Below are 26457 nucleotides of genomic sequence, written 5' to 3'. Positions count from 1 at the left end.
AAGAAAGAGACAGAGGGATGGAGGAATAGACAGAAACAGGGGGGAATTTTGAGGACCTCCCTCCCAAGGAGTAGACAGAGACAGGAGACCAAATGGTGAACAGAGAAGCACAAAGAAACTCTGAGATGCCCTGAGAAAGAAGTGGTTAGAGGAACAGGTGTGTGAGGAATTCATGGAGTGTCTCTCTTACACAGGGTGTTCGGTACAGGACCTCAGTGGAGCAGGGCTCAGCTGTCTACTCTGGAACGCAGGTCAGTGGTGAGCGGGTCATGCTGGATTGTCTGATGAAGCATCAAGGCCAGCAGCCCTGCCCGGTTTCTCATAGCTGTGTGCACCTTCTTCTCCTGCTCATCTAGCTCTTCCAGCTTGTGCAACTGTGGGAGGTGAGAATGAGAGGGGGATTCTAGGATCCTATCCTGCCCCTCAGCCCCACTCAGCATTGTAGCCTACCGCACGAATACGCTCTAGGTCCACCTCAGCTCGCCTCAGCTTCTCCCAGCAGTAGTGGTGTTCACACCGGCTTTTGGGGAGGCAACAGAAATTACCAGTGAGCTCAAAGACATTGTGCACTAGCAGGCAACCACACACCTCATCATCCGGTACCTGTAGGGAAAAATGAAGGATGATAAGGTATGGATGAGGGTAGCAATGGAGGGCGATCAGGCAGGCATAATGAGAGGAATAGGAGAATGGAGCGCAGTCATGCAGGAAGGAGAATGAGAAGTGACCTGGCAGGGGGGAAGAGAGAAATTCAGTGGTTAGATAGGGAAGAGGGGACAAAACGGAGATGACCAAGCATGGAGGATGGAGGGAGGAAGTTAACCAAGCAGGGATGGAGGAATGGAGGTGATCAAGAAGGAAGGACAGAAGAAAAGAAAGACATCAAACAGCAGGGAGAGGAAGGATGGAGGGGAGGTCTTGCAGGGAGAAGTAGATGAATGGGGGTTGGTAAGGCATGGAGGAGGTGAGGAATGAGGCAGGGAGGGTGGGAGAAATGAAGGCTGGTTAAACAGGGAGGAAGAAAGGATTTAGGAGATGACAGGCAGGGAGAAGATGATTAGGGGCAGTGAGGCAGGGAGAATAAGAATGGAGGGAAGTCAGAAAGTGAGGAAGAGAGGAATTGAGGACGGCCATGCAAGGAGGTAAGGAATGTGAGGCAGTAAGGAAGGGGGTGAGAAAGGAATGAAGGATGGTCAAGCAAGAAGTGAAGAATAGGGAATAGTTATGCAATGAGGAGCAGAGGAATGGAGGGTGGTCAGGCAGAGTGGGAGAGAGAAATGTGGGCGGAGGGGGTCAGGCAAGGTGGGTGTGCATAAACAGCAGTCAGGCAGAGAGAAAAGTAAGAATAGAAGGTGATCAGGCAGTGAGGAGTGGGAAATGTGGGGTGGACAGGAAGGGAGGAGGAGACACACAGGGATTGCTCCAGAGGTATGAAGGCAGTTAGGCAGAAGCAAGAAGGAAATAGGAGGCAATCAAGCAGAGAGGAAGAGAAAAAATAGGGTGGTCAGGCAGGCAGGAGGGGAGGAATGGAGGGTGATGAGGTAGGGAAGGAAGAGTCTCACCTTGGGGTCCCTCGAGTGCTCAGGGCACAGCACCTGGAGCCGCTTACAGTACCTCTTACTCTGTGGGTCATAAACATCACAGAAGAGCCTTGTGGCCCTGGGGGAGGTTGAAAGTGAGGTGCTAAGGGTCAAGAGGAGGGAGGTCCCATCCTTAACTCTGCTCACACTTTGTCCCCAACCCCCCTAAATGGCCCACCTCTGCCTCTGAGCCCACCCACATCCTGCCCGGTCTTGCCCACCCTGCTCCTGACCCTGTTCACATCATGCCTTTGACCCTGACTAGCACCCACACTCACCCCTCAATGCAAGTGGGGGAAAGGGACCCGAAGGACGATTTGCACTCATACTGGAAAAAGAGAGTACAAATGGGAGAAACCATGGATGTACACTGCATGCCCTCCCATGACAAAGCCCCAGACAACATAATTGTCCCGGTAAACCCTATGCTCCTGTCTGCCGAGTCAATGTCCCCCCTCATCACTGGCTGATGCCCCAATCTTGGCCCTCATACTGGGGATGGAAGAAAAGCACAAATGGGTAGAGCCATGGATGTGTGTTGTATTCCCTTCTACAGAAAACATCCTGGCACCAAACCTGGCCCCTTCCCCATGGACCCCACCCAGCCAAAAACACCCTTGCCCCATCTGCCCCCAACCAATGCTCCAACCTTGGCAAAGCAGCGCTCCATGTGGCGCAAGGTGACACGCCTACTGATGGGTTGCCCGCAGGAGACACAGAAGATCTGCAGGTTTATGTTGTCCCTCGCACCTTTGTTGCTCTGCACAGGACAGTGGAGGGGCCAATGAAGCAGTGCAGAGTGGGGACGGGCAGGGCAAGATGCCAGATACTTTTCTGCTCCACCCCACCCATTCCTAATAACCTCCTCATCCTTGCACACAGCCTGCTGCTTGCCACGCAGAATGATGGCCTCAAGTTTATGGAAATTGCACTCCATGTCTTTCAGTTGGGCGTGGGTGTCCTGCTGCTCATGGTGGATGAGCGCAAGCATTTTCTTGCCATGCTCGTCAGCAATGCAGGGGCTCTTCTGCCACTGCTCGATGCGCTGGGGCAGGATCTTATTGATGCGGCTGGAAGGGCAGACAGCAAGAAGTGGAATGGGTTGGTGGGGGCATCAAAGGAAGAAGAAATGGATGAGTGACTGATGGCAAATGTACACAATAATGAATGGTTGATGATTGAATGTTGGTGAATGGGTGATTGAGTGGCGGATAGATGGGTGGACGAGTAGACAGCTGGGTGGGTAAATGACTGTAAGGGTGGACAACTGGGCTGGTGGATGGAATGTGGATGGGTAGTTCAGTGGGTGGGTGGCTGTAAGAGTGGATGGATGAGTGGGTAGGTGGATGAATGGTAGGAGGATATATGGGTGGGTGAGGGGTAGATGGACTTACAGATGGCATAGATCATGCCCTACTCCACTCCCTGTTGCTTAACCTCCAGGTGCACTCACTCAGCTGCCAGCTTCATGCCACAGTCATTGGAGCAATACTTGCAGTCTGGTCGGGTGGGATGCACACAACCAGGTCCCAGGCACTGCCGCAGCAAGCCTGGGTCCTTGATATCTGTCTGCTCTGGGTGTTTCCTCTTGTCCATGAGCTTCTGCTTCTGCTTCTTCTCCTTCTGTGGGACAAGAGTGGGCAGGGCAGGGGGTGGGGGAGTCGATGTCAGCCCCCTAACCCTGTACCCCTTGCCCTGCATCCTGCCCCTGACCTCTGCCTCCATGCCCCCCATTCCACCATTTCTGTCACCCTCCACTCCACCTTTTTCTTCAAATTCTCCATTTTCTTCACTTTCACTGCCTGCTTCTGCAGTGCAGGATCCAGGAATGGGAACTCCTCAGTGTCACTCATCCAGGGCTGTAAGCTAGGAAAATGCTGATAGGTCTCCCCAAGTTGTTTCTTAAATGGTCTTTGGACACTCCCTGCCTCCTGTCTCCTCGTTTCTGACCCCCTCTGCCTTCACTGCCGCCATCCTTTTACCCAGGGGCCCTGTCATACACTATCAGGCTTTGATTGTCAAATGTACCCTATGCAAAAGTCCTAGTAAAGATTTCAGTCCTGAGGCAGGTCCTCTTTGGACAACAGTCAGGTGCCTCCTTTACTGTCAATGGCATTGCCACCATCTGGTACTTATGGGACACCCTGGACTTCTGCAGTTGAGGCAGCTGTGGTTGAGTGGGCAGTGGTCAGTGGGACCATGACAAGGTCTCTGAGGGTATTACAGGCAAGAGCTGAGCTCGCACCACCTCCACTCCCCCATCCATCCTGTGTCCTAGACTCACCAAAGACCAGGGATTACACATAGGGTTCCTGTTCCAGGGGGAGGAGGGCTCTGGGTCAGCACTAAGTGGATGGGGACAAGCTCACCCTGCCCCAACACTCCTGGCCTCACCCTCTGGCCAACATAGCTGGGGCCCACCGCACCTGCCTGGATACACTAGGTATCCTGCCTGCCTGGGAGTGACTTGCCCATCTTATCCAGATACACCTGACAGGTCCATCTGGCCCCACCTTGCCCACCTGAATACATAAGACCCTGCCTATCTGCCCAGAAAAGCTAGACTCCACTCCCTTACACTTGCTCTGCTCAGCCTGCCCTGCCCCACCCTCCAGGACCTGCTACCCTGCTTGCCATGCACCATGAACCCAGACAAGCCATCTCTGCCCAGCCAGCCCAGACACTCATAGCCCCGCCCCCTACACGCTCCTCCCACCTTCATGCAACGCCCAGTCCACCTAGTCTCTCCAGGCCCAGCGCCCCACCCTGCCCTTTTGGACACACTCTATCTTGCCCTACACTCCCAGCCCTGTGGGCCCCATACACTGCACCAGGGTATACTCAGCCCCACCCCATGCCAGGCCCTGCCCTCTTCCCAGATTCTCTCAGCCTCATATGCCCCTCCCCACTTCCTGCATATACCCGGGTCTGTCTTACCTCCCACGTGCTGAGCCATGCCAAGCTCTGTCCCCTTCCCCACTTGCACATGACAAGTAGCGCCCTGTCTGCCCTCACTCACCTAGAATAATTTGACAATCTTTATTCTGAAAAGTACTCCTACCTGTTCCCAGTAACACCAAGTAAAATATATAAATATACAAATTTTTAAAAATGTGTGTATATATGCACACACATGCAAACAAATCACTACTTGGTGATTAAAAGAGCAAGCACACACACAGAAAGAATGTACACGTTTTGAATAAGACAATTATCAATTGGAGAACTCATACTGTTTTCAAGCTCGAGACGCTTTATTAATAAAAACTGATCCTAGCCTTAAAGGAAGTCTAAACACATTCCAATTAATAAGCATCACACAGGGCACAGATAACTTGTATTAGAAATTAACGAAAGGCTTAACTTTTGAAAATCGAAAAGGCACTTCTAAATAACTCTTAGTAAAAAGAAAAATAACTGAAATAAGAAAACACTTAGAACTTAAGAAAAACGAAAACAATACATACCCAACTGTGGTCTTAGATGGAACTTTAAGATGAGAATATTAGGAAAGAAGAAAGATGGAAATTACTGATCTGAGCATTCAACTCAAATTAGGACAAGTCCCATCCTGACTCCAAAAGCCCCTATTATCAACCCCAAAATCCCCTTCGATGACCTCACACCCACCCCTCCAATCACAAAACCCACAGTCCCTCGTCAATGTCCTTGCAAAATACCTCAGCACCCAGTAGGTGGTAAACCTTGGGCAGACTCGTGACAGGTGAAATGGAACAGCTTGTAGAACTACTTCTGGCTCCGGGGTCAACTCTAGCCCCGCCCCTTCTTGACTGTATAGGGTTTGCGCTTGCTCAAGACCCCTTGCAGGGTGGCTGTAGCGCCGAAAGTTCAAAGAATGTGGTTTCTCTGTAACACCACGTGTGCCATTCTACAGAACACCACCACAGGGTTACATGGATACATTTGTCTCCTGTGACTCCAGCACCTCACTGTTTCCCATATTGGAGTGATTGATCACTGCATTATTGTATATGGCAAGAAAATTGGTCCCCTTATCATTTCCAATTATTTTGAATAATTTCATATTATTACTATTTTACTATCAGCTATTATTTTAATCATGAGGTGGACGATGAGAAAAACAAAAAAAACACATTAATCAATTTTTAAAAGTCAAGAAAGTAGAAAAAGATTTATAGAAAAGGCAGGAAAAATAGAAAGTAAAATGTGAGAACGTAGGAATAAGTTCATATTTGAAGTTCATATTTTATTACATAATCTTAGTAATTAAAAAATTGTTAATGGATTGAATTCTCCAGTTAAAGTCCAAGATTGTCATTTTGGATGAAAATTTACAAATATAGCCATATGCTGTTTATGCCAAACCTAGCAAATCATAAGGATACAGAAATGTTTTAAATAAAAGGATGGAAGAAAATTTGCCAGGCACATGCTAATCAGAATAAAGCAAGGTCAGATATATTAATATCAGACTAAAAAGAGTAAGACAAAAAGTATTAATTGGGCTTGAAAGTGTCATTTCATAATGATTTAATTCACCATAGATATGTAAAAAATTCCAATCTTATATATAGTTAAATGGTATAAAATAAAGTAAATATATGAGAATAACAAGTAAAATAGAAAAAAAATATTCTCATTGTGAAAGATTACAACCACACTGCTCTTTTAATTCCCACTCACTCTTTAAGACTCAGCTTTGGCATCACCGTCTGGGAAGCTCTCTCTGCTTCCTTTCCATATGGATGACCACCCTCTCTTCCGTACGAACTTATGGACATAACTGTAATAGAAAGTATGTTCCTTTTATTTTAATCTTGAAATTAAGAAGGAAATGAGGGCATTGCCTGAACCTCTCACATCTGTTTTGTGTCTTTCTTCCTCACTAGAAATGAGGGCAAGGACAACGTTGGTCTTGATCACTGCTGCTTGCCCAGTGCCCAATTTACGGCCTGGCAGTAAATTGCCTGGGATGTCTGCCTGGGATGTCTACTAGCCATCGGTGATCAAAGGGAGTGCATCAGAGACCCTGCCCCTCTGGTACTGTTGCAAAATGGCAAATTACTGTAATCTATCTGGTTCGCTAGTATTCCTTGAAGACAAAAGCAAATATATTCTGTAATTTACAGTAGAGTTACCTTTAATCATTGACAAGAAAAGCAAAGTTCAAAAAATGTTAAGATCTTTCTTTTAAGAAACTGTTTTCCCTGATTCAAGCTGGCATCTAATGACAGTGTCCCCAGCTGAATCTTCACAGTTTATATCAAACCCAGTTTAGGGATTGGGGCAGAAGGTGAGAAATCCAAGCTCAACTCAGAAGCAGTCTGTGAACTCTAAAGAAAGTATTAACTTTCTATGGCCATGAAAGTTTATAAGCACTACTTGTGCTTATAAGGACTACTTATATATAAGGACTGCTTGTAATAAGGACTACTTATTGTCCAAGCTAATGTTTTAACCTCCCTTTGAATTATTTTCATTACTGTGGCCCACTCAAATGAGTCTTGAACAGCTTTGTGTTCTTCTTCAACTCTGACTTCAGACCTACTTCTCTAATGTCTCATGTCTCTTTACTGCTGGTTTCTTTCATTCCCAATTCCACAGCCCTAATTCAGATTTCCCATATTTTACAACAAAATGAACTCCTGCGTCTGAGACGTGGCTGACCAATCCATTTGCCTCCAGGGCTGTCTTCCCAAAGGGCCACAGTTGAAAAAATATGTCACCATCCTCCTTGGGAATCTTCCCTGGATCCCCAGTGTGTTCAGAATCAGTTCTCCACTCTATGACGTGTCCCTTAAAGTTCTCTATGACAAGGCCCCACTTTCCTGTGATAGACAAGTCCTCTTCCCAGGCCCTCTAGGTGTCTAACACTCAGGGCATCCTGGATATTCACTCTCCTGTCGATGCAGCATAGGCTTCTACATTCTGGGCCTTGATCAGGCCTGTTCTCTTTTGCTAATTTCTGTTCACCCTTCAAGACTCAGCTTTGGCATCATCATCTGGGAATCACTTCCTTTCCAACTGAGTGACCTGCTTCTCTTCTGAATGTACTTGTGGACGTGGTTATAATAGTAAGTGGTGTTCCTTTTATTTTAATCTTGGAATTATGGAAGATGGAGGAGTGTTGACTGTACCTCTCACATCTGTTTTGTGTTTGTCTGTTTTTGCCTGTCAACATTCTGCTTGTCTTTTAAGGCTAAGCTCAGATGCCCACCCAACTGACAAGCATTCCCTGAACCCCTTGCTCCTCCTTCTTCAGTTTTCCCACAGCACTTATGTCATTCTGCTTTGTGTCACCATGTGGGTTGCAGGCTTCTCTCCTCCGGCAGACAGGTAAGGCAAAGCTGGAGCGTGAAGGCCCTGACTCCCAGCCCAGTGCTCCTACAACAGTTGCTGGAGATTCTTGACTTACTGCCTTGGTCTCCTCTGACTTCCCGGATACACTAGATACTAAGTGCTTTGTGAGCAAAAGAGCACATCCTTAGAGACAAATACTAGAATGGCCATCCAGATAGGATGGAGCAAGAATATGAACCAGCCCAGGAGCAGAAACTCTAAATTTAACTTTTCTTTGCAGACTGTTTCTGTACATAGATTTTGGTTTTTATGACATCCAATATATCAATATTTCCTTTTATGGATCATGCTTTAGGTATCATATCTAAAACTCTTTGCCTGACCCACGGTCATGAAGATTTTCTCCTATATTTTCTTCTAGAAGTTTTTTTTAAATATATTAAGCACATTTACTTCTACATTTTTTTATTCTATTGAGGTCATATTGCCTTATAACATTGTGTAAATTTCAGGTGTACATTATTACATTTCAATTTCTGTGTTGATGGCATTGTGTTCACCACCAATAGTCTAGTTTTTATCCATCACCATACATATGTGCCCATTTATCCCTTTCACTCTCCTCCTACCCCCTTTGCCCCTGGTAACCACTAATCTGTTCTCCTTATCTGTTTGTTTATCTTCCACATATGAGTGAAATCATACAGTATGTGTCTTTCTCTGTCTAACTTATTTCGCCTAGCATAATACCCTCAAGGTCCATCCATGTTGTCACAAATGGCACAATTTTGTCTTTTTTATGGCTGAGTAGTATTCCATTGTATGTATATACATGACATCTTCTTTATCCATTCATCTGTTGATGGGCACTTGGGTTGCTTCCACATCTTGGCTGTTGTGAATAATACTGCAATGAACATAGGGAAGCATAAATCTTTTTGAATTGTCGATTTCATGTTTGGATAAATACCCAGTAGTGGAATAGCTGGATCATATATATTTCTATTTTTAATTTTTTGAGAAATCTCCATTCTGTTTTCCATAGTGGCTGCACCAGTGTGCATTCCCACCAGCAGTGTATGAGGGATCCCTTTTCTCCACATCCTCTCCAACACTTATTTCTTGTCTTTTTAGTAATAGCCATTCTGATGGGTGTGAGATGATATCTCATTGCAGTTTTGATTTGCATTTCCCTAATAATTGGTGATGTTGAATATCTTTTCATATGTCTGTTGGCCACCTCTATATCTTCTTTGGAAAAATGTCTGTTCATATCCTCTGCCCATTTTTTTGTTGTTGAGTTGTATGAGTTCTTTATATATTTTGGAAATTAACCCCTTGTCAGATATATGATTTGCAAATATTTCTCCCAGTTGGTGGGTTGTCTTTTCGTTTTGTGATGGTTTCCTTTGCTGTGCAGAAGCTTTTCAGTCTGATGTAGTCCCATGTGTTTATTTTTTTCTTTTGTTTCCGTTGTCCAGATAGACATGGTATTCAAAAAGATACTGCTAAGACCAATGTCAAAGAGTGTACTGCCTATATCTTATTCTAAGAGGTTTATGGTTTCAGGTCTTCCATTCAAGTCTTTAAACCATTTTGAGTTAATTTTATGTATGTTGTAAGATAATGGTCTGCTTTCATTATTTTTATGTGGCTGTTCAGTTTTCCCAACACCATTTATTGAAGAGACTTTCCTTTCTCCATTGTATGTTCTTGGCTCCTGAGTCAAAGATTAGCTGTCCATAGATGTGTGGTTATATTTCTGGGCTTTCAGTTCTGTTCCATTGATCTGTGTCTCTGTTTTTGTGCCAGTACCATGCTCTTTTGATTACTATAGCTTTGTAGTATAATTTCAATTCAGGGAGTGTGATACCTCCAACTTTGTTCTTTTTTATCAGGACTGTTTTGGCTATTTGGGGTCTTTTGTTGTTCCATTTTAGGATTCTTTGTTCTATTTCTGTGAAGAATGTCATTGAGATTCTGACTGGCATTGCATTGAATCTGTAGATTGCTTTAGGTAATATGGACATTTTAACTATGTTTATTCTTCCAATCCATGAGCATGGAATATCTTTCCATTTCTTTATGTGTTCTTCAATTTCTTTCAATAATGTCTTATAGTTTTCATTGTATAGGTCTTTCACATCCTTGGTTAAATTTATTCCTAGACATTTTATTCTTTTTGTTGTGATTATAAATGGGATTGTATTCTTTTTTTTTTTTTTAAGGACGATCAGCCCTGAGCTAACATCCATGCTAATCCTCCTCTTTTTGCTGAGGAAGACCAGCTCTGAGCTAACATCCATTGCCAATCCTCCTCCTTTTTTTTTTTTACCCATAGCCCCAGTAGATAGTTGTATGTCATAGTTGCACATCCTTCTAGTTGCTGTATGTGGGACACGGCCTCAGCATGGCCGGAGAAGCGGTGTGTTGGTGCCCACCCGGATCCAAACCCCGGGCCGCCAGCAGCAGAGCGCACGCACTTAACCGCTGAGCCAGGGGGCTGGCCCCTGGGATTGTATTCTTGACTTCTCTTTCTGCTAGATTGTTATTAGTGTATAGAAATGCAACTGATTTTTGTATGTTGATTTTGTACCCTGCAACTTTACTGTATTTGTTGATTATTTCTAAGAGTTTTTTGGTGGATTCTGTAGGGTTATCTATATAAAGAATCATGTCTTCCTAAAATAGTGACAGTTTTACTTCTTCCTTTCCAATTTGTATCCATTTTATTTCTTTTTCTTGCCTAATTGCTCTGGCTAAAACTTCCAGTACAATGTTGAATAAAAGTGATGAGAGTGGGCATCCTGTCTTGTTCCTGTTCTCAGAGGAATGGCTTTCAGTCTTTCACCATTGAGTATGACGGCTGTAGGTTTGTCATATATGGCCTTTATTATGTTGAGGTACTTTCCTTCTATACCCTTTTTATTGAGAGTTTTTATCATAAATGCATGTTGGATCTTTTCAAATGTTTCCTCTGCATATATTGTGATGATCACAGGATTTTTTTCTTCCTTTTGTTAATGTGGTGTATCTTGTTGATTGATTTGTGGATGTTAAACCATCCCTGCATCCCTGGAATAAATCCCACTGGATCCTGGTATATGATCCTTTTAATGTATTGTTTTATTTGATTTGGTAATATATTGTTGAGGATTTTTGCATGTATGTTCATCAGCAATATTGGCCTGTAATTTTCCTTTTTTGTGTTGTCTTTGTCTGGTTTTTATATCAGGGTAATGTTGGTCCTGTAAAATGAGTTAGGAAGCATCCCATCCTCTTCAATTTTTTGGAATAGTTTGAGAAGGATAGGAATTAAATCTTCTTTGAATGTTTGGTGGAATTCACCAGAGAAGCCCTCTGGTCCTGGACTTTGGTTTTTTGGGAGGTATTTTATCACTGTTTCAATCTCTTTGCTTGTGATTGGTCTATTCAGATTTTCTATCTCCTCTTGATTCAGTTTTTGGAGGTTGCGTGATTCGAAGAATGTATCCATTTCTTCTAGGTTTTCCAGTTTGTTGGTGTATTGCTTCTCACAGTATTCTCTTATAGTCCTTTGTATTTCTGTGGTGTCCATTGTAATTTCTTCTCTTTCATTTCTGATTTTATTTATTTGAGTCTTCTCTATATTTTTATTAGTGAGTCTGGCTAAGGATTTGTCAATTTTGTTTATCTTCTCAGAGAAGCAGCTCTCAGTTTCATTGATGCTATCCATTGTTTTTTTAATCTGTATTTTGTTTATTTCTGCTCTGATTTTTATTATTTTCTTCCTTCTACTGAATTTGGGCTTTGTTTGTTCTTCTTTTTCTAGTTCTTTTAGGTATAGTGTAAGTTTGTTTGAGATTTTTCTTGTTTCTTGAGGTAGACTTTTATCGCTATAAATTTCCCTCTTAGTACCACTCTTGCTGTGTCCCATAAGTTTTGGTATGTTGTGTTTTCATTTTCATTTGTCTCTAGGTTTTTTTTTTATTTCTCCTTTGATTTCTTCATTGATCCAATAGTTGTTCAGTAGCATGTTGTTTAGTCTCCACATATTTGTGACTTTCCAAAATTTTTTCTTGTAGTTGATTTCTAGTTTCATAGCATTGTGGTCAGAAAAAATGCTTGATATTTCAATATTCTTAAGTTTATTGAGGCATGCCTTGTTTCCCAACAGATGGTCTATCTTTGAGAGTGTTCCATGTGCACTTGAGAGGAATGTGTATAATGCTGTTTTTGGATGGAGTGCTCTGTATATGTCTACTAGGTCCATCTCATCCAGTGTTTCATTTAAAGCCACTATTTCCTCGTTGACTTTCTGTCTGGATGATCTATCCATTGATGTAAGTGAGGTGTTAAGGTTCTCTACTATTATTGTGTTGCTGTTAATTTCTCCTTTTAGGTCTGTTAATAGTTGCTTTATATACTTTGGTGCTCCTGTGTTAGGCGCATATATATTAATAAGTGTTATGTCTTCTTGGTGGAATGTCCCTTTTATCATTATATAATGCCCATCTTTGTCTCTTGTTATCACTTTACCTTTAAGTCTGCTTTATCTGATATAAGTATGGTTACACCCCCTTTCATTTGCTTGCCATGTGCTTGGAGTGTCATCTTCCATCCTTTCCTTCTGAGTCTATGTTTGCCTTTAAAGCTGAGATGTGTTTCCTGGAGGCAGCATATTGTTGGGTCTTGTTTTATAACCCATCTAGCCACTTTGTGCTTTTTAACTGGTGAATTCAATCCATTTACATTTAGAGTGATTATTGATACATGATGGCTTAATACTGCTGTTTTATCTTTTGTTTTCTGGTTGTTCTATGTTTCCATTGTTTCTTTTTCCTTGTATTTCTGTCTGCCATTTCAGTTTGGTGGTTTTCTGTGATGGTTTTCTCAGTTTTCTCTTTATTTATGAATTGTGGCTCTGCTCTGATTTTTTGTTTTGTGGTTACCATGAGGTTTCTATAAAAGATCTCATAGATGAGATAGTCCTTTTTCTGATAGCCTCATATCTCCATTAGCCTATGCAGGTTCCATCCCTTTCCTCGTCCCCTTCTATGTTTTTGTAGTCACAAATTATTCTTTTTTTGTGTTGTGAGTTTGTGATTAAGTTGAAGTGTTTATAGTTATTTTTGGTGCTTTCTTTCCCTTTATCCTTTATGTTTTAATTAAGTGTTTACTAACATATTCTGATATAGAGCTGCAATTTTCTGATTTTATCTGTCTATTTATCTTCTTGCTCAAAGCTTTGTAAACCTTTGCCTTTTTGTTTCAGGTAGGAGGGCTCCCTTCAACATTTCTTGTAAGGCAGGTCTGGCGGCGATGAACTCCCTCAGCTTTTGTTTATCTGGAAGTCTTTTATTTCTCGGTCATATCTGAAGGATAATTTTTCTGGATAGAGTATTCTTGGCTGGTAGTTTTTGTCTTTCAGTATTTTGAATATATCATTCCACTCTCTCCTAGCCTATAGAGTTTCTGCTGAGAAGTCCACTGAAAGCCTGATGGGGGTTCCTTTGTAGGTTATTTTCTTCTCTCTTGCTGCTGTTAATATTTCTTCTTTCTCATTTACTTTTGACAGTTTTAATATTATATGCCCTGGAAAAGGTCTTTTTGCATTGATGTAATTAGGAGTTCTATTTGCTTCATGTACTTGCATGTCCTGTACCTTCCCCAGGTTTGGGAAGTTCTCAGCTATTATTTCTTTAGAAGTTTTATAATTTTATGTTTTACCTATAGATCTATTATCTGTTTGAATAAGTTTTTGTATAAGATGTGAGCTGTAGATTGAGGTTTATCTAGTTTTTTGTTTTTTTGGAGTTTTTTTGAATATGGATATTGAATTGCTCCAGAATCATTTATTGAAAAGATAATCCTTTCTCCATTGAAATGACTTTGCACTTTATTCAAAAATCCGTTGACTAGAGAAGGGTTCTGAAAAGATGAAGGAGTAGGAAGCACCAGAAGTCTGTCTCCCACCTAGACAACAATTGCACTGGCAGAATCTGTCTGGTGTAACTATTTCGGAAATCTGAAGAAGAATGAAAGGAGAAGAGAGGATATTTAAGGAAATAATGGCCCCCAAATTCCTAAATTTGATGAAAGATATGAATATAAACATCCAAGAAGCTCAACGAACTCTAAGTAGAATTTAAGCAAAAAGAGCCACACCAAGACACATTATAAACAAACCATCACAAGACAAAGATGAATAATTTTGAATGCAGCAAGAGAGAAGTGACTCATCACATACAAGGGATCCTTAATGAGATCATCAGCAGATTTCTCATCAGAAACTTTGGAGGCCAGAAGGAAGTGGGATGATAATATTCAAAATGCTAAAAGAAAAAAAACTGTCAACCAAGAATTCTATATCCTCCAAATTGTCCTTCAAATGTGAGGGAGAAATTAAGGCAATCCCAGATAAACAAAAGCTGAGAGAGTTCATTACCACTAGACCTTCCCTGTAAGAAATGCTAAGAGGAGTCTTGCAGGTTGAAATGAAAGGACAATAGACAAAACTCAAAGCCATATGAAGAAATAAAGATCTCAGTAAAGTTAAATACATGAGCAATTATAAAAGCTAGTATTACTGTAACAATGGTGTGTAACTACACTTCATGTTTTTTACATGATTTAAGAGACCATGTTAAAAATACAATTATTAATCTAGAAGCTAATATTATTGTAACTTTGATATGTAACTCCACATTTTGTTTTCTACGTAATTTAACTAATGCATTTTTAAAAATTATTAGCTTTTGTCCACAAGTTTTTGGACACATAATGCATAAAGATGTAATTTTGTGACATCAACAACCGAAAGAGATGAGGATGGAGCTGTTAAAGGAGAAGTTTTTGTATATTATTGAAATTAAGCTGGTATAAATTCAAATTAGAGTATTATGACTTTTACATGTTAAATGAAACCCCCATAGTAAACACAAAGAAAATACCTATAGAATATACATAAAAGGAACTGAGAAAGGAATTTAAAAATTTCGCTACAAACCTTAACTAAATTGGAGTCAGGAAGGCCTGTGGGGGAGCTCTCACACTCTATCATATGTCATCAGTTACACCAAACAGGAAGAGAGGGAAGCTCACATTCTCAGACAGGAAGTACAACTACTTTTCCACTGAAGGAAGATTTCTCTCCTCACCTGGCAACAGCCCAGCCAATGAGAAATGCTGCAGCTCAGCCAATGAGAAGCCATTGCCACCCTGAACTGTTACTTTGCCCCAATGAACTTTTGTTTAGAAGAGCCCCTCCCTACCCCCCTTTTTCTCTATAAAAGCAGCTCCCCTCCTTTGTTTGCTGGATTTGCTTATGGTTCCCCATAGCACACACATCCAGAATTGCAATTCTTTTGGCTCTTCCTGAATAAACTCATTTTGAGATTAAAAAAAAATGTTTCACTATAAAAAAAACAACTAAACATAAAAGAAGACAGTAATTCAGGAAATGAGGGATAAAAACGTAGAAAACACTTAAAAAACAAATAGCAAAATGGCAGAAGTAAGACCCTCCTCATCAGTAATCATTTTAATGTAAATGGATTAAACTCTCCAATCAAAAGACAAAGATTGGTAGAATGGATATTTAAAAAAAAACATGATCCAACTATATGCTGTCTATGAAGACTCGTTTTAGATCCAAAAACACTAATAGGTTGAAAGTGAAAGAATGTAAAAGGACATTCCATGAAAATAGTAACCAAATGAGAGCAAGGGTGGCTATACTAATATCAGACAAAATGGACTTTAAATTTTAAAAAGTTACTAAGAGACAAAGAAGGACATTATATATTAATAAAAGGTTCAATACAGCAAGAATATATAATAATTATAAATATTTAGACACCTAATAATAGACTATCAAAATATATGAAGCAAAAATTGACAGAATTGAAAGGAGAAATATATAGTTCTACAATGATAGCTGCAGACTTCAATACCTCACTCTCAATAATGGATAGAACAATCAGACAGAAGATAACTAAGGAAATAGAGGATATGAACATCACAATAAACCAACTAGATCTAACAGACGTATACAGAACACTCTACTCAACAACAACAGAATACACATTCTTCTCATGTGCACATGGAACATTTTCCAGGATAGATCATATATTAGGACACAGATTAAATCTCAATGGATATAAAAGATAGATATTATACAAAGTATCTTCTCTGACCACAACAGGATGAAATTAGAAATCAATAACAGAAGGAAAACTGGAAAATTCACAAATTTGCAGAAACTAAACAACACACTTTTAAGCAGCCAGTGGGTCAAGGAAGAAATCATAAGGGAAATTAGAATGTACTTAGAGACAAATGAAAATGAAAACATATAAAAACTTACGGGACACTGTGAAAGCAATGCAAAGGGATAAATTTATAGCTATAAACACATTAAGAAACATGAAAGATCTCAAATAAATACCTAACTTTACAACTTAAGGAACTAGAAAAAGAAGAAAAAATTAAACCCAAAGCTAGCAGAAGGAAGGAAATAATAAAGATTAGAGCAGAGATCAATGAAATAGAGAATAGAAAAATAATAGGAAACCAACAAAACCAAAAGTTTCTTCTTTGAAAACATCAACAAAATTGACAAACCTTTAACTAGATGGACTACAAAAAAAAGAGAAGACTCAAATTATTAAAATCATAAATGGAAGTGGGGACATTACTACTGATTCCACAGAAATAAAAATTATAACAGAGTACTATGAGTAGTTGTTTGCAAACAAATTGAAAAACTTCGATGAAATGAACAAATTCCTAGAAACACAAAACCTACCAAGACTAAATCATGAAGAAATAGAAAATCTGAATAGACCTATAACTAGCCAGGAGATTGAATCAGTAATCAAAAATCTCCCCCAAAAGAAGAGCCCTGTGTCTGATGGCTTCACCAGTGAATTCTACCAAATATTTAAAGAACTAACATCAATCCTTCTCAAACTTTTCAAAAAAATTGAAGAGTAGGGAATGATCCCTAACTCATTCTATGAGGCCAGCATTACTCTGATACCAAAGCCAGACAAAGGCACTACAAGAAAAGAAAATCACAGACCAAAATCCCTTATAAACATTGATGTAAAGATCCTCAACAAAATACTAGCACCCAAGTTAGCAGCATATTAGGATTATACACATGACCAAGTGGGATTTATTCCTGGAACGCAAGGTTGGTTCAACATATGAAAATTGATAAAAGCAATACATAAAATTAACAAAATGAAGGGGGGGAAGCCACACAGTCATTTGATGGAGAAAGGCATTTGACAAAATTCAACATCCTTTCATGGTAAAAACAAAACAAAACAAAAAAACAAGAAAAAAACTCAACAAACTAGGAATTGAAGGAAACTGTAAATGTAAACTGTACAGCTGCTATGGAAAACAATATAGCAGTTTCTCAAAAAATTAAAAATGGAATTACCATATGATCCAGAAATTCCACTTCTGGGTATATACTCAAAAGAATTGAAAGCAGAGTCTCAAAGAGATATTTATACTCTCATGTTCATAGCAACTCTTTGAAGAGCTAAAACTCTGTTCTTCTCCTTGCAGTACCAGGAATGTGGCATTTTCAAGTCTGCCACTGAACTGCGGAGTAGGGGGTGGGAGTAGGGTAAGTTGAAATGCCACAGAGCTCACTTTTCTTACTGAGATTCAGCAGATTTTCTTGACTAAATGCTTTTCAGGTAGCTGCAAACCTTTGGTTAATTTCCAGAGTTGTGAAAATTTTTATTTTGTCAATATTTGCCAGTTTTCATTGCTTTTATGGAGGGGCAAACTTTCAGAGGTCTTTGCCCCTCCATCTTTGCTTATATCACTCCTTTTTATCCTTTTTAGTATCTTTAGGATCTGCAGTGATTTCACTTCTATTATTCTTAATATTAGTGACTGGTGTCTTCTCTCTTTTTTTCCTGGTCGGTCTGGCTAAAGGTTTCACAGTTTTATTTTTTATTTTTATTTTTTTGTGAGGAAAATCAGCCCTGAGCTAACATCCGTGCTAATCCTCCTCTTTTTGCTGAGGAAGACCGGCTCTGAGCTAACATCTATTGCCAATCCTCCTCCTTTTTTTTTCCCCCCAAAGCCCCAGTAGATAGTTGTATGTCATAGTTGCACATCCTTCTAGTTGCTGTATGTGGGACGCAGCCTCAGCATGGCCAGAGAAGCAGTGCGTCAGTGCGCGCCCGGGATCCGAACCCCGGGCCGCCAGTATCAGAGCGTGGGCACTTAACCGCTAAGCCACGGGGCCGGCCCTCACAGTTTTATTGATCTTCTCAAAGAATCAGCTTCTGGTTTCCTTGATTTTCTCTGTTGGTGTTCTGGTTTCTATTTCATTTATTTTTCTCTAATCTTTATTATTTTCTTTCTTCTGATTACTTTAGGTCTAATTTACTCTTATGGCTTTAGTTTCTAAAAAAGGAAGCTGAAATAATAGCTTCAAGAGCTTTCTTATTTTCTAATGTAAGTGTTTAGTGCTGTAAATTTACCTCTAAGTACTTCTTTAACTGCATCCCAAAATTTTAGATATGTTGTGCTTTCATTTTCATTTAGGTCAAAATACCTTCTAATTCCAATTTTTATTTCTTCCTTAGTCTATAGATTATTTAGAGGTATGTTATTTAGTTTCAAAACATTTGGGCATTTTCCAGAGATCTTTCTGTTATTGATGTCTAATTTAATTCAGTTGTGGTCATAGACCATACTTTGTATGCTTTGAATACTTGTAAATTTATTTGACTGGTTTTATGGCCCTGAATATAGTCTATCTTGGTAAATGGGTTACATGTACTCTTGTAAAGGAAGTGTATTCTGCTGATTGTTAGAATATTCTATAAATGTTAATGAGGGCAAGTTGGTTGATATTGTTATCCAAGTCTTCTATATCCTTAGTTATCTTCTGTCTACTTATTCTAATTATTATTGAGAGAGGGGTGTTGAAATATTCAACTGTAATTGTGGATTAATCTATTTACCCTTGAAGTTCTATCAGGATTTTCTTGACATATTTTTAAGCTCTGTTATTAGGTCCCTAAACATTCAGGATTGTTATGTCCTTTTGAAGAATTGACCCCTTTATTACAGAATCACCGTCAAGAGAAAAAAAATGTGACTCAAATAGTGTTTAAAGATTTTATTCAACTGATGAGCATCAGGTAGAAACTTAAGAACAATAAATTCCCAGAGCTGAAGTAGGATTAGTTTGTATAGGGCAAGAAGAGGTATATGTCCCAGGTTGCAATTTTCCTTATTTATAACTGCTGAAAACTTGTGGCTGGAACTGTTGAGAGACTGTTCCAGTTTCTCTTGCCCTTTTCTCAGTGTCATTGGTGCAATCTCACGCCTGAAGCTTTTAGAATAGTTCTTTGCGAGCTGTTTTTGTAATCCTTAAGGTTTTTCAAGGCTCAGGAGAGGAGGAGATTGCAAAAAGGGGGAAAGAGAAGAAAAAAAAGAGAAAGGATGCAAAGATTGAAACAAGAAAAACTTGAGTCTGTTTTAATTCTTTTAGAGCCTTTCCTCTTAGCCAAGATGAACTCCTTTCTTCACTGGCCAAGTCTATTGGAAGAGAAAACAAAAGTACAGGGATGAATAAGTTCCAAGAATCAAGTTAAGAAGACCCCCATAGTGACTTGGAGGGGTAGTTTGTTCTTTGATATTTTCTTCCTTAGTCATATCTAGGACCATCTGTTTGCACAGGACAGTACTGCTGGTATTAATTAGACATGTCAGAATGCATTTGATTAGGGATACTTCTATCCAGAGAAAAAGAAAATCCTCCTTATCCTTTGGAAAAAAGTATATCTTCAGGATGGTATACCTGTTCAGAATATTCAGGAAAAAATGTTCCACCCCCAGCCACCTAATGAGACCTCATAGGTCCAAGAAGTCAAAACTATGTTTCTTAGTCAATAAATGTTTTGGTTGGCTTCATAGACGTGTTGATTCCCCAAAAAGACATCAGAAAGGTTTTAGGGAATCTACTTACGTCAATCATCACCAACAACTGCACATATGACTTCCTAGATGTCAGGATTATGTCTAATACCAGTCAATGATGAACACCAGCCTTCTGGAGTTCCTGCATTTCTTGAATGAGTGTGTCAATATTTCTAGGACATCATTGGTGGCTTGGGTGACTTCACAAATGAAAGCATGGAAAACTCAGGCATTGTATAGAACTTCAATATTCCAGCAGGACTGCTCCTCTGAGGGATGATGGCAGCATAAAACCCTTCCCTGACAGTAGAGATTACATTTAGATTGATTCCAAGTCTTTCAGCTTCTTCACACAGTCCCTTTTCATCACCTGCTAAGAATGGGCATTTTGCAGAAGGGGGCGGTACTCACCTTCAACCATGAATTGCTCTTCTAGTTTGGGAACTAAGATTTAACTCCTGATCTAAAAAAGTGATAAATTGTTCAAACTCAGTCCAATTGTATACTCAGTCCAATTGTATAGTCAGAAAAGGGAAAGAGATGGGAAAAACAGCATGATTCTGTCCAATTGGCTGGCAAAAATCAATAATCATTGGACTGCAAAACAAAATATGACTCACTTAGTGGTTCTCCAAGTGGGAAAAACCCTCATACTTTTGTCGTTGTAGCTTACCTGGGTGAAGCTGGCGTTGAGGCTGGACCAACGATATCCACCGCCGTCAGTCTTTCAAGAAAAACAAGTTCCACCTCTTCAGAGTAGAGTTTTTTAACTTTGGAGATTCGTCAGAGACCCAATTTTAGTGAGACCATGCCCCAAATGGCAGCAGTAATGGTGGAGAGATTTCTCTCAGGGTAGAGAATGAGTATTTATTTCTAAAGGGGCAATGGAACTGACAGGAAAAAGCAAGCAAAAGAAACAATCATACGTTACGTTAGCTTCATAATCAGAAGTCTAAACAAAAAAAACTCCAAGGACTTTGGGTATGGAAGAAAGGAGAGGGGAGAAATATGCAGGCAGGGAAGAATAGGAAGAGGGAATATAAAGAGCAGAGTGAGGATAGAAGGCATTTGTTATGCTCAGAACTTGGAGGTAATTCTACAGAGATGCACCAATTCAGAAACTAGAAGGTAAAGAATGAAAAAAACAAAGCTAAGAAGAAAAAGTAGATAAGAAAGGTTAGACAAGGGTCTTGTACCACCATCTGGGGCAGAAGCAGTCCACTATTCAAAATCATCTGCTTGTTCCAATGTTCTTGGGAAGGCTGTCTCCTTCGTGCCATCACCTACTTTAGCAGAGTTTCAAGAAACTCTCGGTTTCTGGTTAAAGTACAAGTTCAGTCAGTCAGAGGTCAAGGTCTCTTTGTCTAGGAGACATGGACCTAATGGTCTATTCTTTGCAACTTGGCTGTGGCAAGGAGGACTTGGTAGAAGCCCTTCCAGTGGGACTCCAGGGTGGTTTTTCATTGGTGTCTCTTCCAGTAAACTAAATATCCTGGTTGTAAGTCATGCAGAGGAACAGAAGGTGATTCTTTTGAAAAGGCAGCTTGAACCTGTTGGTGATGAGTCCAAATATATTCCTTTAGTCCTTTACAGTATTGAGCCCCATCTGCTCGCAACTAAGTGGAATCTAAAATAAGGGGTGTAATGTCCAATTTCCTTGGCCTGGCTGTAACAAGTCCATTAGATGGCAATCTACCTTTGCCAGAGGATACGACCAGATGGCCATTAGGACCAACTGAATAACCTTAGGTCAAGGTAAGTCTTCAGCGAGTTTAGTAAGTTTTAATTTTAAAGTACCTCTTTCTATTTTTTTCTGAGGATTTGGGATGATAAGGATGGTATAATTTTTGGCTGACAGGCAACACCTTACAAACTTCCTTAATTATAGTTCCAGTAAACTGAGTACCACTGTCAGTAGAGAAGTAAGTAGGGAATTCCCAAGTAGGAAAGGTAAAATCTACTGTTTTTAGCCACAGTAAGAGCCGCTGCTTTTCAACAAGGGGAAGCTTGTGACCATCCAAAGAAAAGGCAGAAAACAATAAGTATATATTCAAATCTCCATGATGTTATATAAAGTCCATTTGTAAATGTTCAAAGGGTCTCTTGAGACTGTAGTTCCTGGCCATGTCTCATCTTTATAGTTTTTGCAGGGCTATGAGTCTAGCAGGTGGAATGTTCACTGGAGACCTTCTCTACTACCTGATTAAAATTTCCCCACCAATGTTATCTCAAAATAATTTTAAGTTTCTTTGCTGTGATGAGTCATAGTGTGAAAATTTTTTCACCAAATTCCATTTCAGAGAGTGTGGAGAAATCAAGCAACTGTCTAGGTCTCTCTATAACTCATCTGAGTGGAGAGCACACCCAGCTTTCTCCCAATATCTTCAGAATCTGGTGCTTGTGACTTCAGTTTATGCACGATTTCGTAGAAGTGATCTGGAGTAACAAGATCTTTAATTTGTTGAAATAACTGCATTTGGGTGAGATCAATTCCATGGGGAGGAGCAAGACACCTAGTAAAGCTCGAATTTACTCACTGCTTAATGAGAGTACCAACAGCAGTTAGGAAATCCTGTTGTTTCCATACCAGGTGGAAATCATGAACCACACCAAAGCTATATCTGGAGTCTGTGTATATGTTAGCTCTTTTATTCCTTGCTAGCTGCCAGGCTTAAATCCTGCCTATATGTTTGATTAGTTTTGTCAACTTGACTTCAGGAAGGGTATTGGATTTGATGAAATCTTAGGAAGTAGTGACAGTACACTCAGCTTGAAAATATTCTTGTTCAGTCTTAGGTATGACCCATCTACAAAGAATTCTAAGTCTGGGTCTTGTAGAATAGTTTCAAGGAGACCAGAGAGAGGCATGGACAGTTCTTTGGTTAAAGTTAAATGATCATCTTCTCCTTCCTCTGGTAGAGGGAGTAAGACAGCTAGATTAAGAGGCATGACACCTATGTATGGTGATATAAGCTGGGAATAGAAGCAGCAATTCATAGAAAGTGAGACCAATTTAAAATATGGGGAAAATGTTTGAATACACATTTCACCAAAGAAAATATATAGATGGCAAAGAAACACGTGAAAAGATGCTCAGCATCATTAGTCCTTAGGGAAATGCAAATTAAAACCACAATGAGATAACACTACACACCTATTCAAATGGCTATAATTAAAAAGAGCAACCAAGGGGCTGGCCCAGTGGCATAGCGGTTAAGTGCATGTGCTCCACTTCAGGGGCCCGGGGTTCACAGGTTCGGATCCTGGGCGCACACTGACACATCGCTTGTCAAGCCATGCTGTGGCGGCATCCCATATAAAAAGTAGAGGAAGACGGGCACAGATGTTAGCCCAGGGCCAATCTTCCTCAGCAAAAAGAGGATGATTGGCGTCAGATGTTAGCTCAGGGCTAATCTTCCTCACAAAAAAAAAAAAAAAGACCAACCATACCAAGTGTTGCCAAGGATGTAAAGGAGCTGGAACTCTCCTACACTGTTAATGGGAATGTAAAAGGGTACAACCACTTTGGAAAACAGTTTGGCAAATTTCTTAAAATGTTTAACATATACCTACCACATCATCTAGCCATTCTACTACTAGGTATTTACTCAAGAGGAAAGGATTTATATATCCATATGAAGAAATGTACACAAATGTTCAAAGCAGCTTTATTTGGAATAACCAAAAACTGAAAACAATCCATACACCCACGAACAGGTGAACAGATAAACATGTTGTAGTATAGCCATACGATCAAATACTACTCAGCAATAAAAAGGAATGGATTATTGATATGCACAACAATATTGATGAACCTTAAAATAATTATGCTAAGTGAAAGAAGTCAGACTCAAAAGACTACATACTGTGTGATTCCATTTATAAACATTTCTAGAAAATGCAAACTAATGCATAGGACAGAAAGCAAGTCAATGGTTGCCTGGATATGAGGCAGGGGGAAATAGAGGGGATTACAGGAGTATGAGGAAACTTTTTGGGGGTGATGGATATGTTCTTATTTTTATTGTTATCATGGTTCCACAGGTGTATACATATGACAAAACCTATCAAATATACACTTTACTTTTTTTATTTTTTTTTTGGGGGGGGGAAGATCAGCCCTGAGCTAACATCCGTGCTAATCCTCCTCTTTTTGCTGAGGAAGACCGGCTCTGAGCTAACATCTATTGCCAATCCTCCTCCTTTTTTTTTTTGCCCCCAAAGCCCTAGTAGATGGTTGTATGTCATAGTTGCACATCCTTCTAGTTGCTGTATGTGGGACGCGGCCTCAGCATGGCCAGAGAAGCGGTGCATCGGTGTGCGCCCGGGATCCTCACCCAGGCCGCCAGTAGCGGAGCGCATGCACTTAACGGCTAAGCCACAGGGAGGACCCCAAATATACACTTTAAATATGTGAAGTTTATTGTATGTCAGTTATGCCTTTAAAAAGATATAGAGGTAGAGATATAGTAACTCCATGGGGGCGATAGGCCCACCCAAATACTAATTACAATCCATCACCACACACGTGCCTAATTATCCCTTCCACCCTCCTCCCTCCCCTCTTCCCCTCCGGTAACCACCAATCCAATCTCTGTCTCTATGTGTTTGTTTGTTGTTGTTATTATCTACTACTTAATGAGCGAGATCATACGGTATTTGACCTTCTCCCTCTGACTTATTTCATTTTGCATAATACCCTCAATGTATTGTTGTCACAATTGTTGTCACAAATGGCTGGATTTCATCATTTCTTATGGCTGAGTAGTATTCCCTTGTGTATATACACTACATCTTCTTTATCCATTTGTAAAAAGGGAAATCTTTAAAGAAGCTAAAGCAAAAAGACACATTACCTACAGAGAAACATAAATAAGAAAAACAACAGGCTACTTCTCAGAAATAATGCAAGCCAGAGCACAATGGAGTGACATCTTTAAGGTATTGAAAGAAAATAAAACTCAACCTCGAACTCTATACCTTACAAAAATCTGTCATAAATTAAGATGACCAGCATTACAATAAATATTAATGGAAGTCAGAGGGCAAAAGGAAAATGTTCAATGGAAATGTTAAATATATATATATAAATATAAAAGACATTTTCTTATTTTTAAAATCCTTTCAGAGTAATTGATTGTTTAAATTACGAAATCCATTACTAAGTATATGTCTTCTTTCCCCATGAACCTTGCATTTTTTTCCCTTCTATGTGTCATAATAACATTTATATGTGCTTCATGGAGCACTGGAGAGTCCATTGCTCTGAAACTTAAATTCCACCTTCATCACACCTCTAGAGAGATGTAATTTCTGCATTAATTTCAAATTTACAGAAAAGTAACAAGAATAGCATACAAGACTACAATATATCCTTTACCCAGATTCATCAAGAGTTTACATATTGCCCCATTTGCTTATATATACAATTTTTTTCTAAACCATTTGAGCGTAAGTTGAAGATATTGTGCCCCTTTATCCATAAATATTTTAGTGTGTATCTCCTAGAACAAGAATATTCTTTTAGAATAAACACAGTAAAATTATTGATATCAGGAAATTTAACATTGATACAACATCATTTACCTAATCCATATTTCACAATCAAATTTTGCAATTATCCCAAGTTGCCCTTTATACTTATTTTTTCATACCATTAAACTAGGCCTTTTGTAAAACACCCAATGCCAGAAAAATAAGCAAGAAGAAAATCAAATCCATAAAGAGTTATTGTAGAAAATCAAGAAATGAAATTTCACACATAACAACTAAGGGAACTTCCTCCTGAATAACAATGATGAAGCAGAAGAAAATCTAAATCAACACTTCAAACAGAATGAAATATACTCAAACAAGCACTCAAGGATAAAGAAAAAAAAAAACACCTTAAATCAGAAATTCCAAGTAAAATCAAGAGTGGACCAAAGAAATAGTGTGAAGTGTAAAGAGAGTTAGCTGAACTCAGTAAAGAAATGGAAGAAAAAGGACAATTATCTCAGAAATGAACAATAAATTGGAAGGTGTCCAAGGGAGAGAGAGACAAATGAAAATTTAATAAGGGGCATTGAAAAAGGCAGGAAAACGACAAAGAGAATGAAGATATAAAAAAAAAGTAAACAAGGTCTCAGAGAAAGTAATTGAAATTGAAAGCAGGCAAAGAGGGAATGTATCCATATTATCAGAGTTCCTGAAGAAAAAAAAAATTAAACAATAAAAAGGAGCTAGCATGTAAAACTATAATACAAGAAAAGACACAGAAAAGAACTTGAATCTACACAGTGAAAGGACTCAACAGACATCTGAGAGAATCAACCCAGAACTATCAACTCATTTCATATCAAGACATATCTTAGCAAAATGAATAGATTTCAAAGATAAAGATAAAATCCTCAAGGTCTCTAGGCAAAAAGATCAAATAACTTATTAAGGCAAATAAAATAAAATAAATCTGGCATAAGACTTTATGAAACCAACATGCAAAGCAAAAATGGAGCCACATTGTTAAAAATAATAATAATAAATAAATAATTCATTGAAAGAAAGTGTGAACCAAGGATTTTATATCCAGCCAAGCTTTCCTTCAAATACCAAGGCTATAGTAAAACACTTTTCAATATACAAAGACTTAGAGGTTTCCACACCCATCAGCTCT

The 26457-nt window shown here is 39.5% G+C and overlaps 1 protein-coding gene across 1 annotated transcript; it reads right to left on the bottom strand.

The window, feature by feature from the left end:
- Window positions 1-227: 227 nt before the first annotated feature.
- Window positions 228-3554, bottom strand: LOC131400265 (CXXC-type zinc finger protein 1-like). Its single transcript, XM_058535066.1, has 9 exons — window positions 3531-3554; window positions 3332-3439; window positions 3034-3203; window positions 2443-2650; window positions 2230-2340; window positions 1859-1908; window positions 1563-1659; window positions 451-603; window positions 228-374 (listed from the first exon to the last, which is right to left on the bottom strand). Exons 1-9 carry the CDS (start codon window positions 3552-3554, stop codon window positions 228-230), a joined length of 1068 nt encoding a protein of 355 aa, XP_058391049.1.
- Window positions 3555-26457: the final 22903 nt, after the last annotated feature.

This window comes from Diceros bicornis, chromosome X, assembly GCF_020826845.1.
Source record: "Diceros bicornis minor isolate mBicDic1 chromosome X, mDicBic1.mat.cur, whole genome shotgun sequence".
In the NCBI taxonomy this organism is placed as follows: domain Eukaryota; kingdom Metazoa; phylum Chordata; class Mammalia; order Perissodactyla; family Rhinocerotidae; genus Diceros; species Diceros bicornis.
Note: the sequence above shows the minus strand (reverse complement) of the source record. Positions and strands in the feature narration are given on the sequence as shown.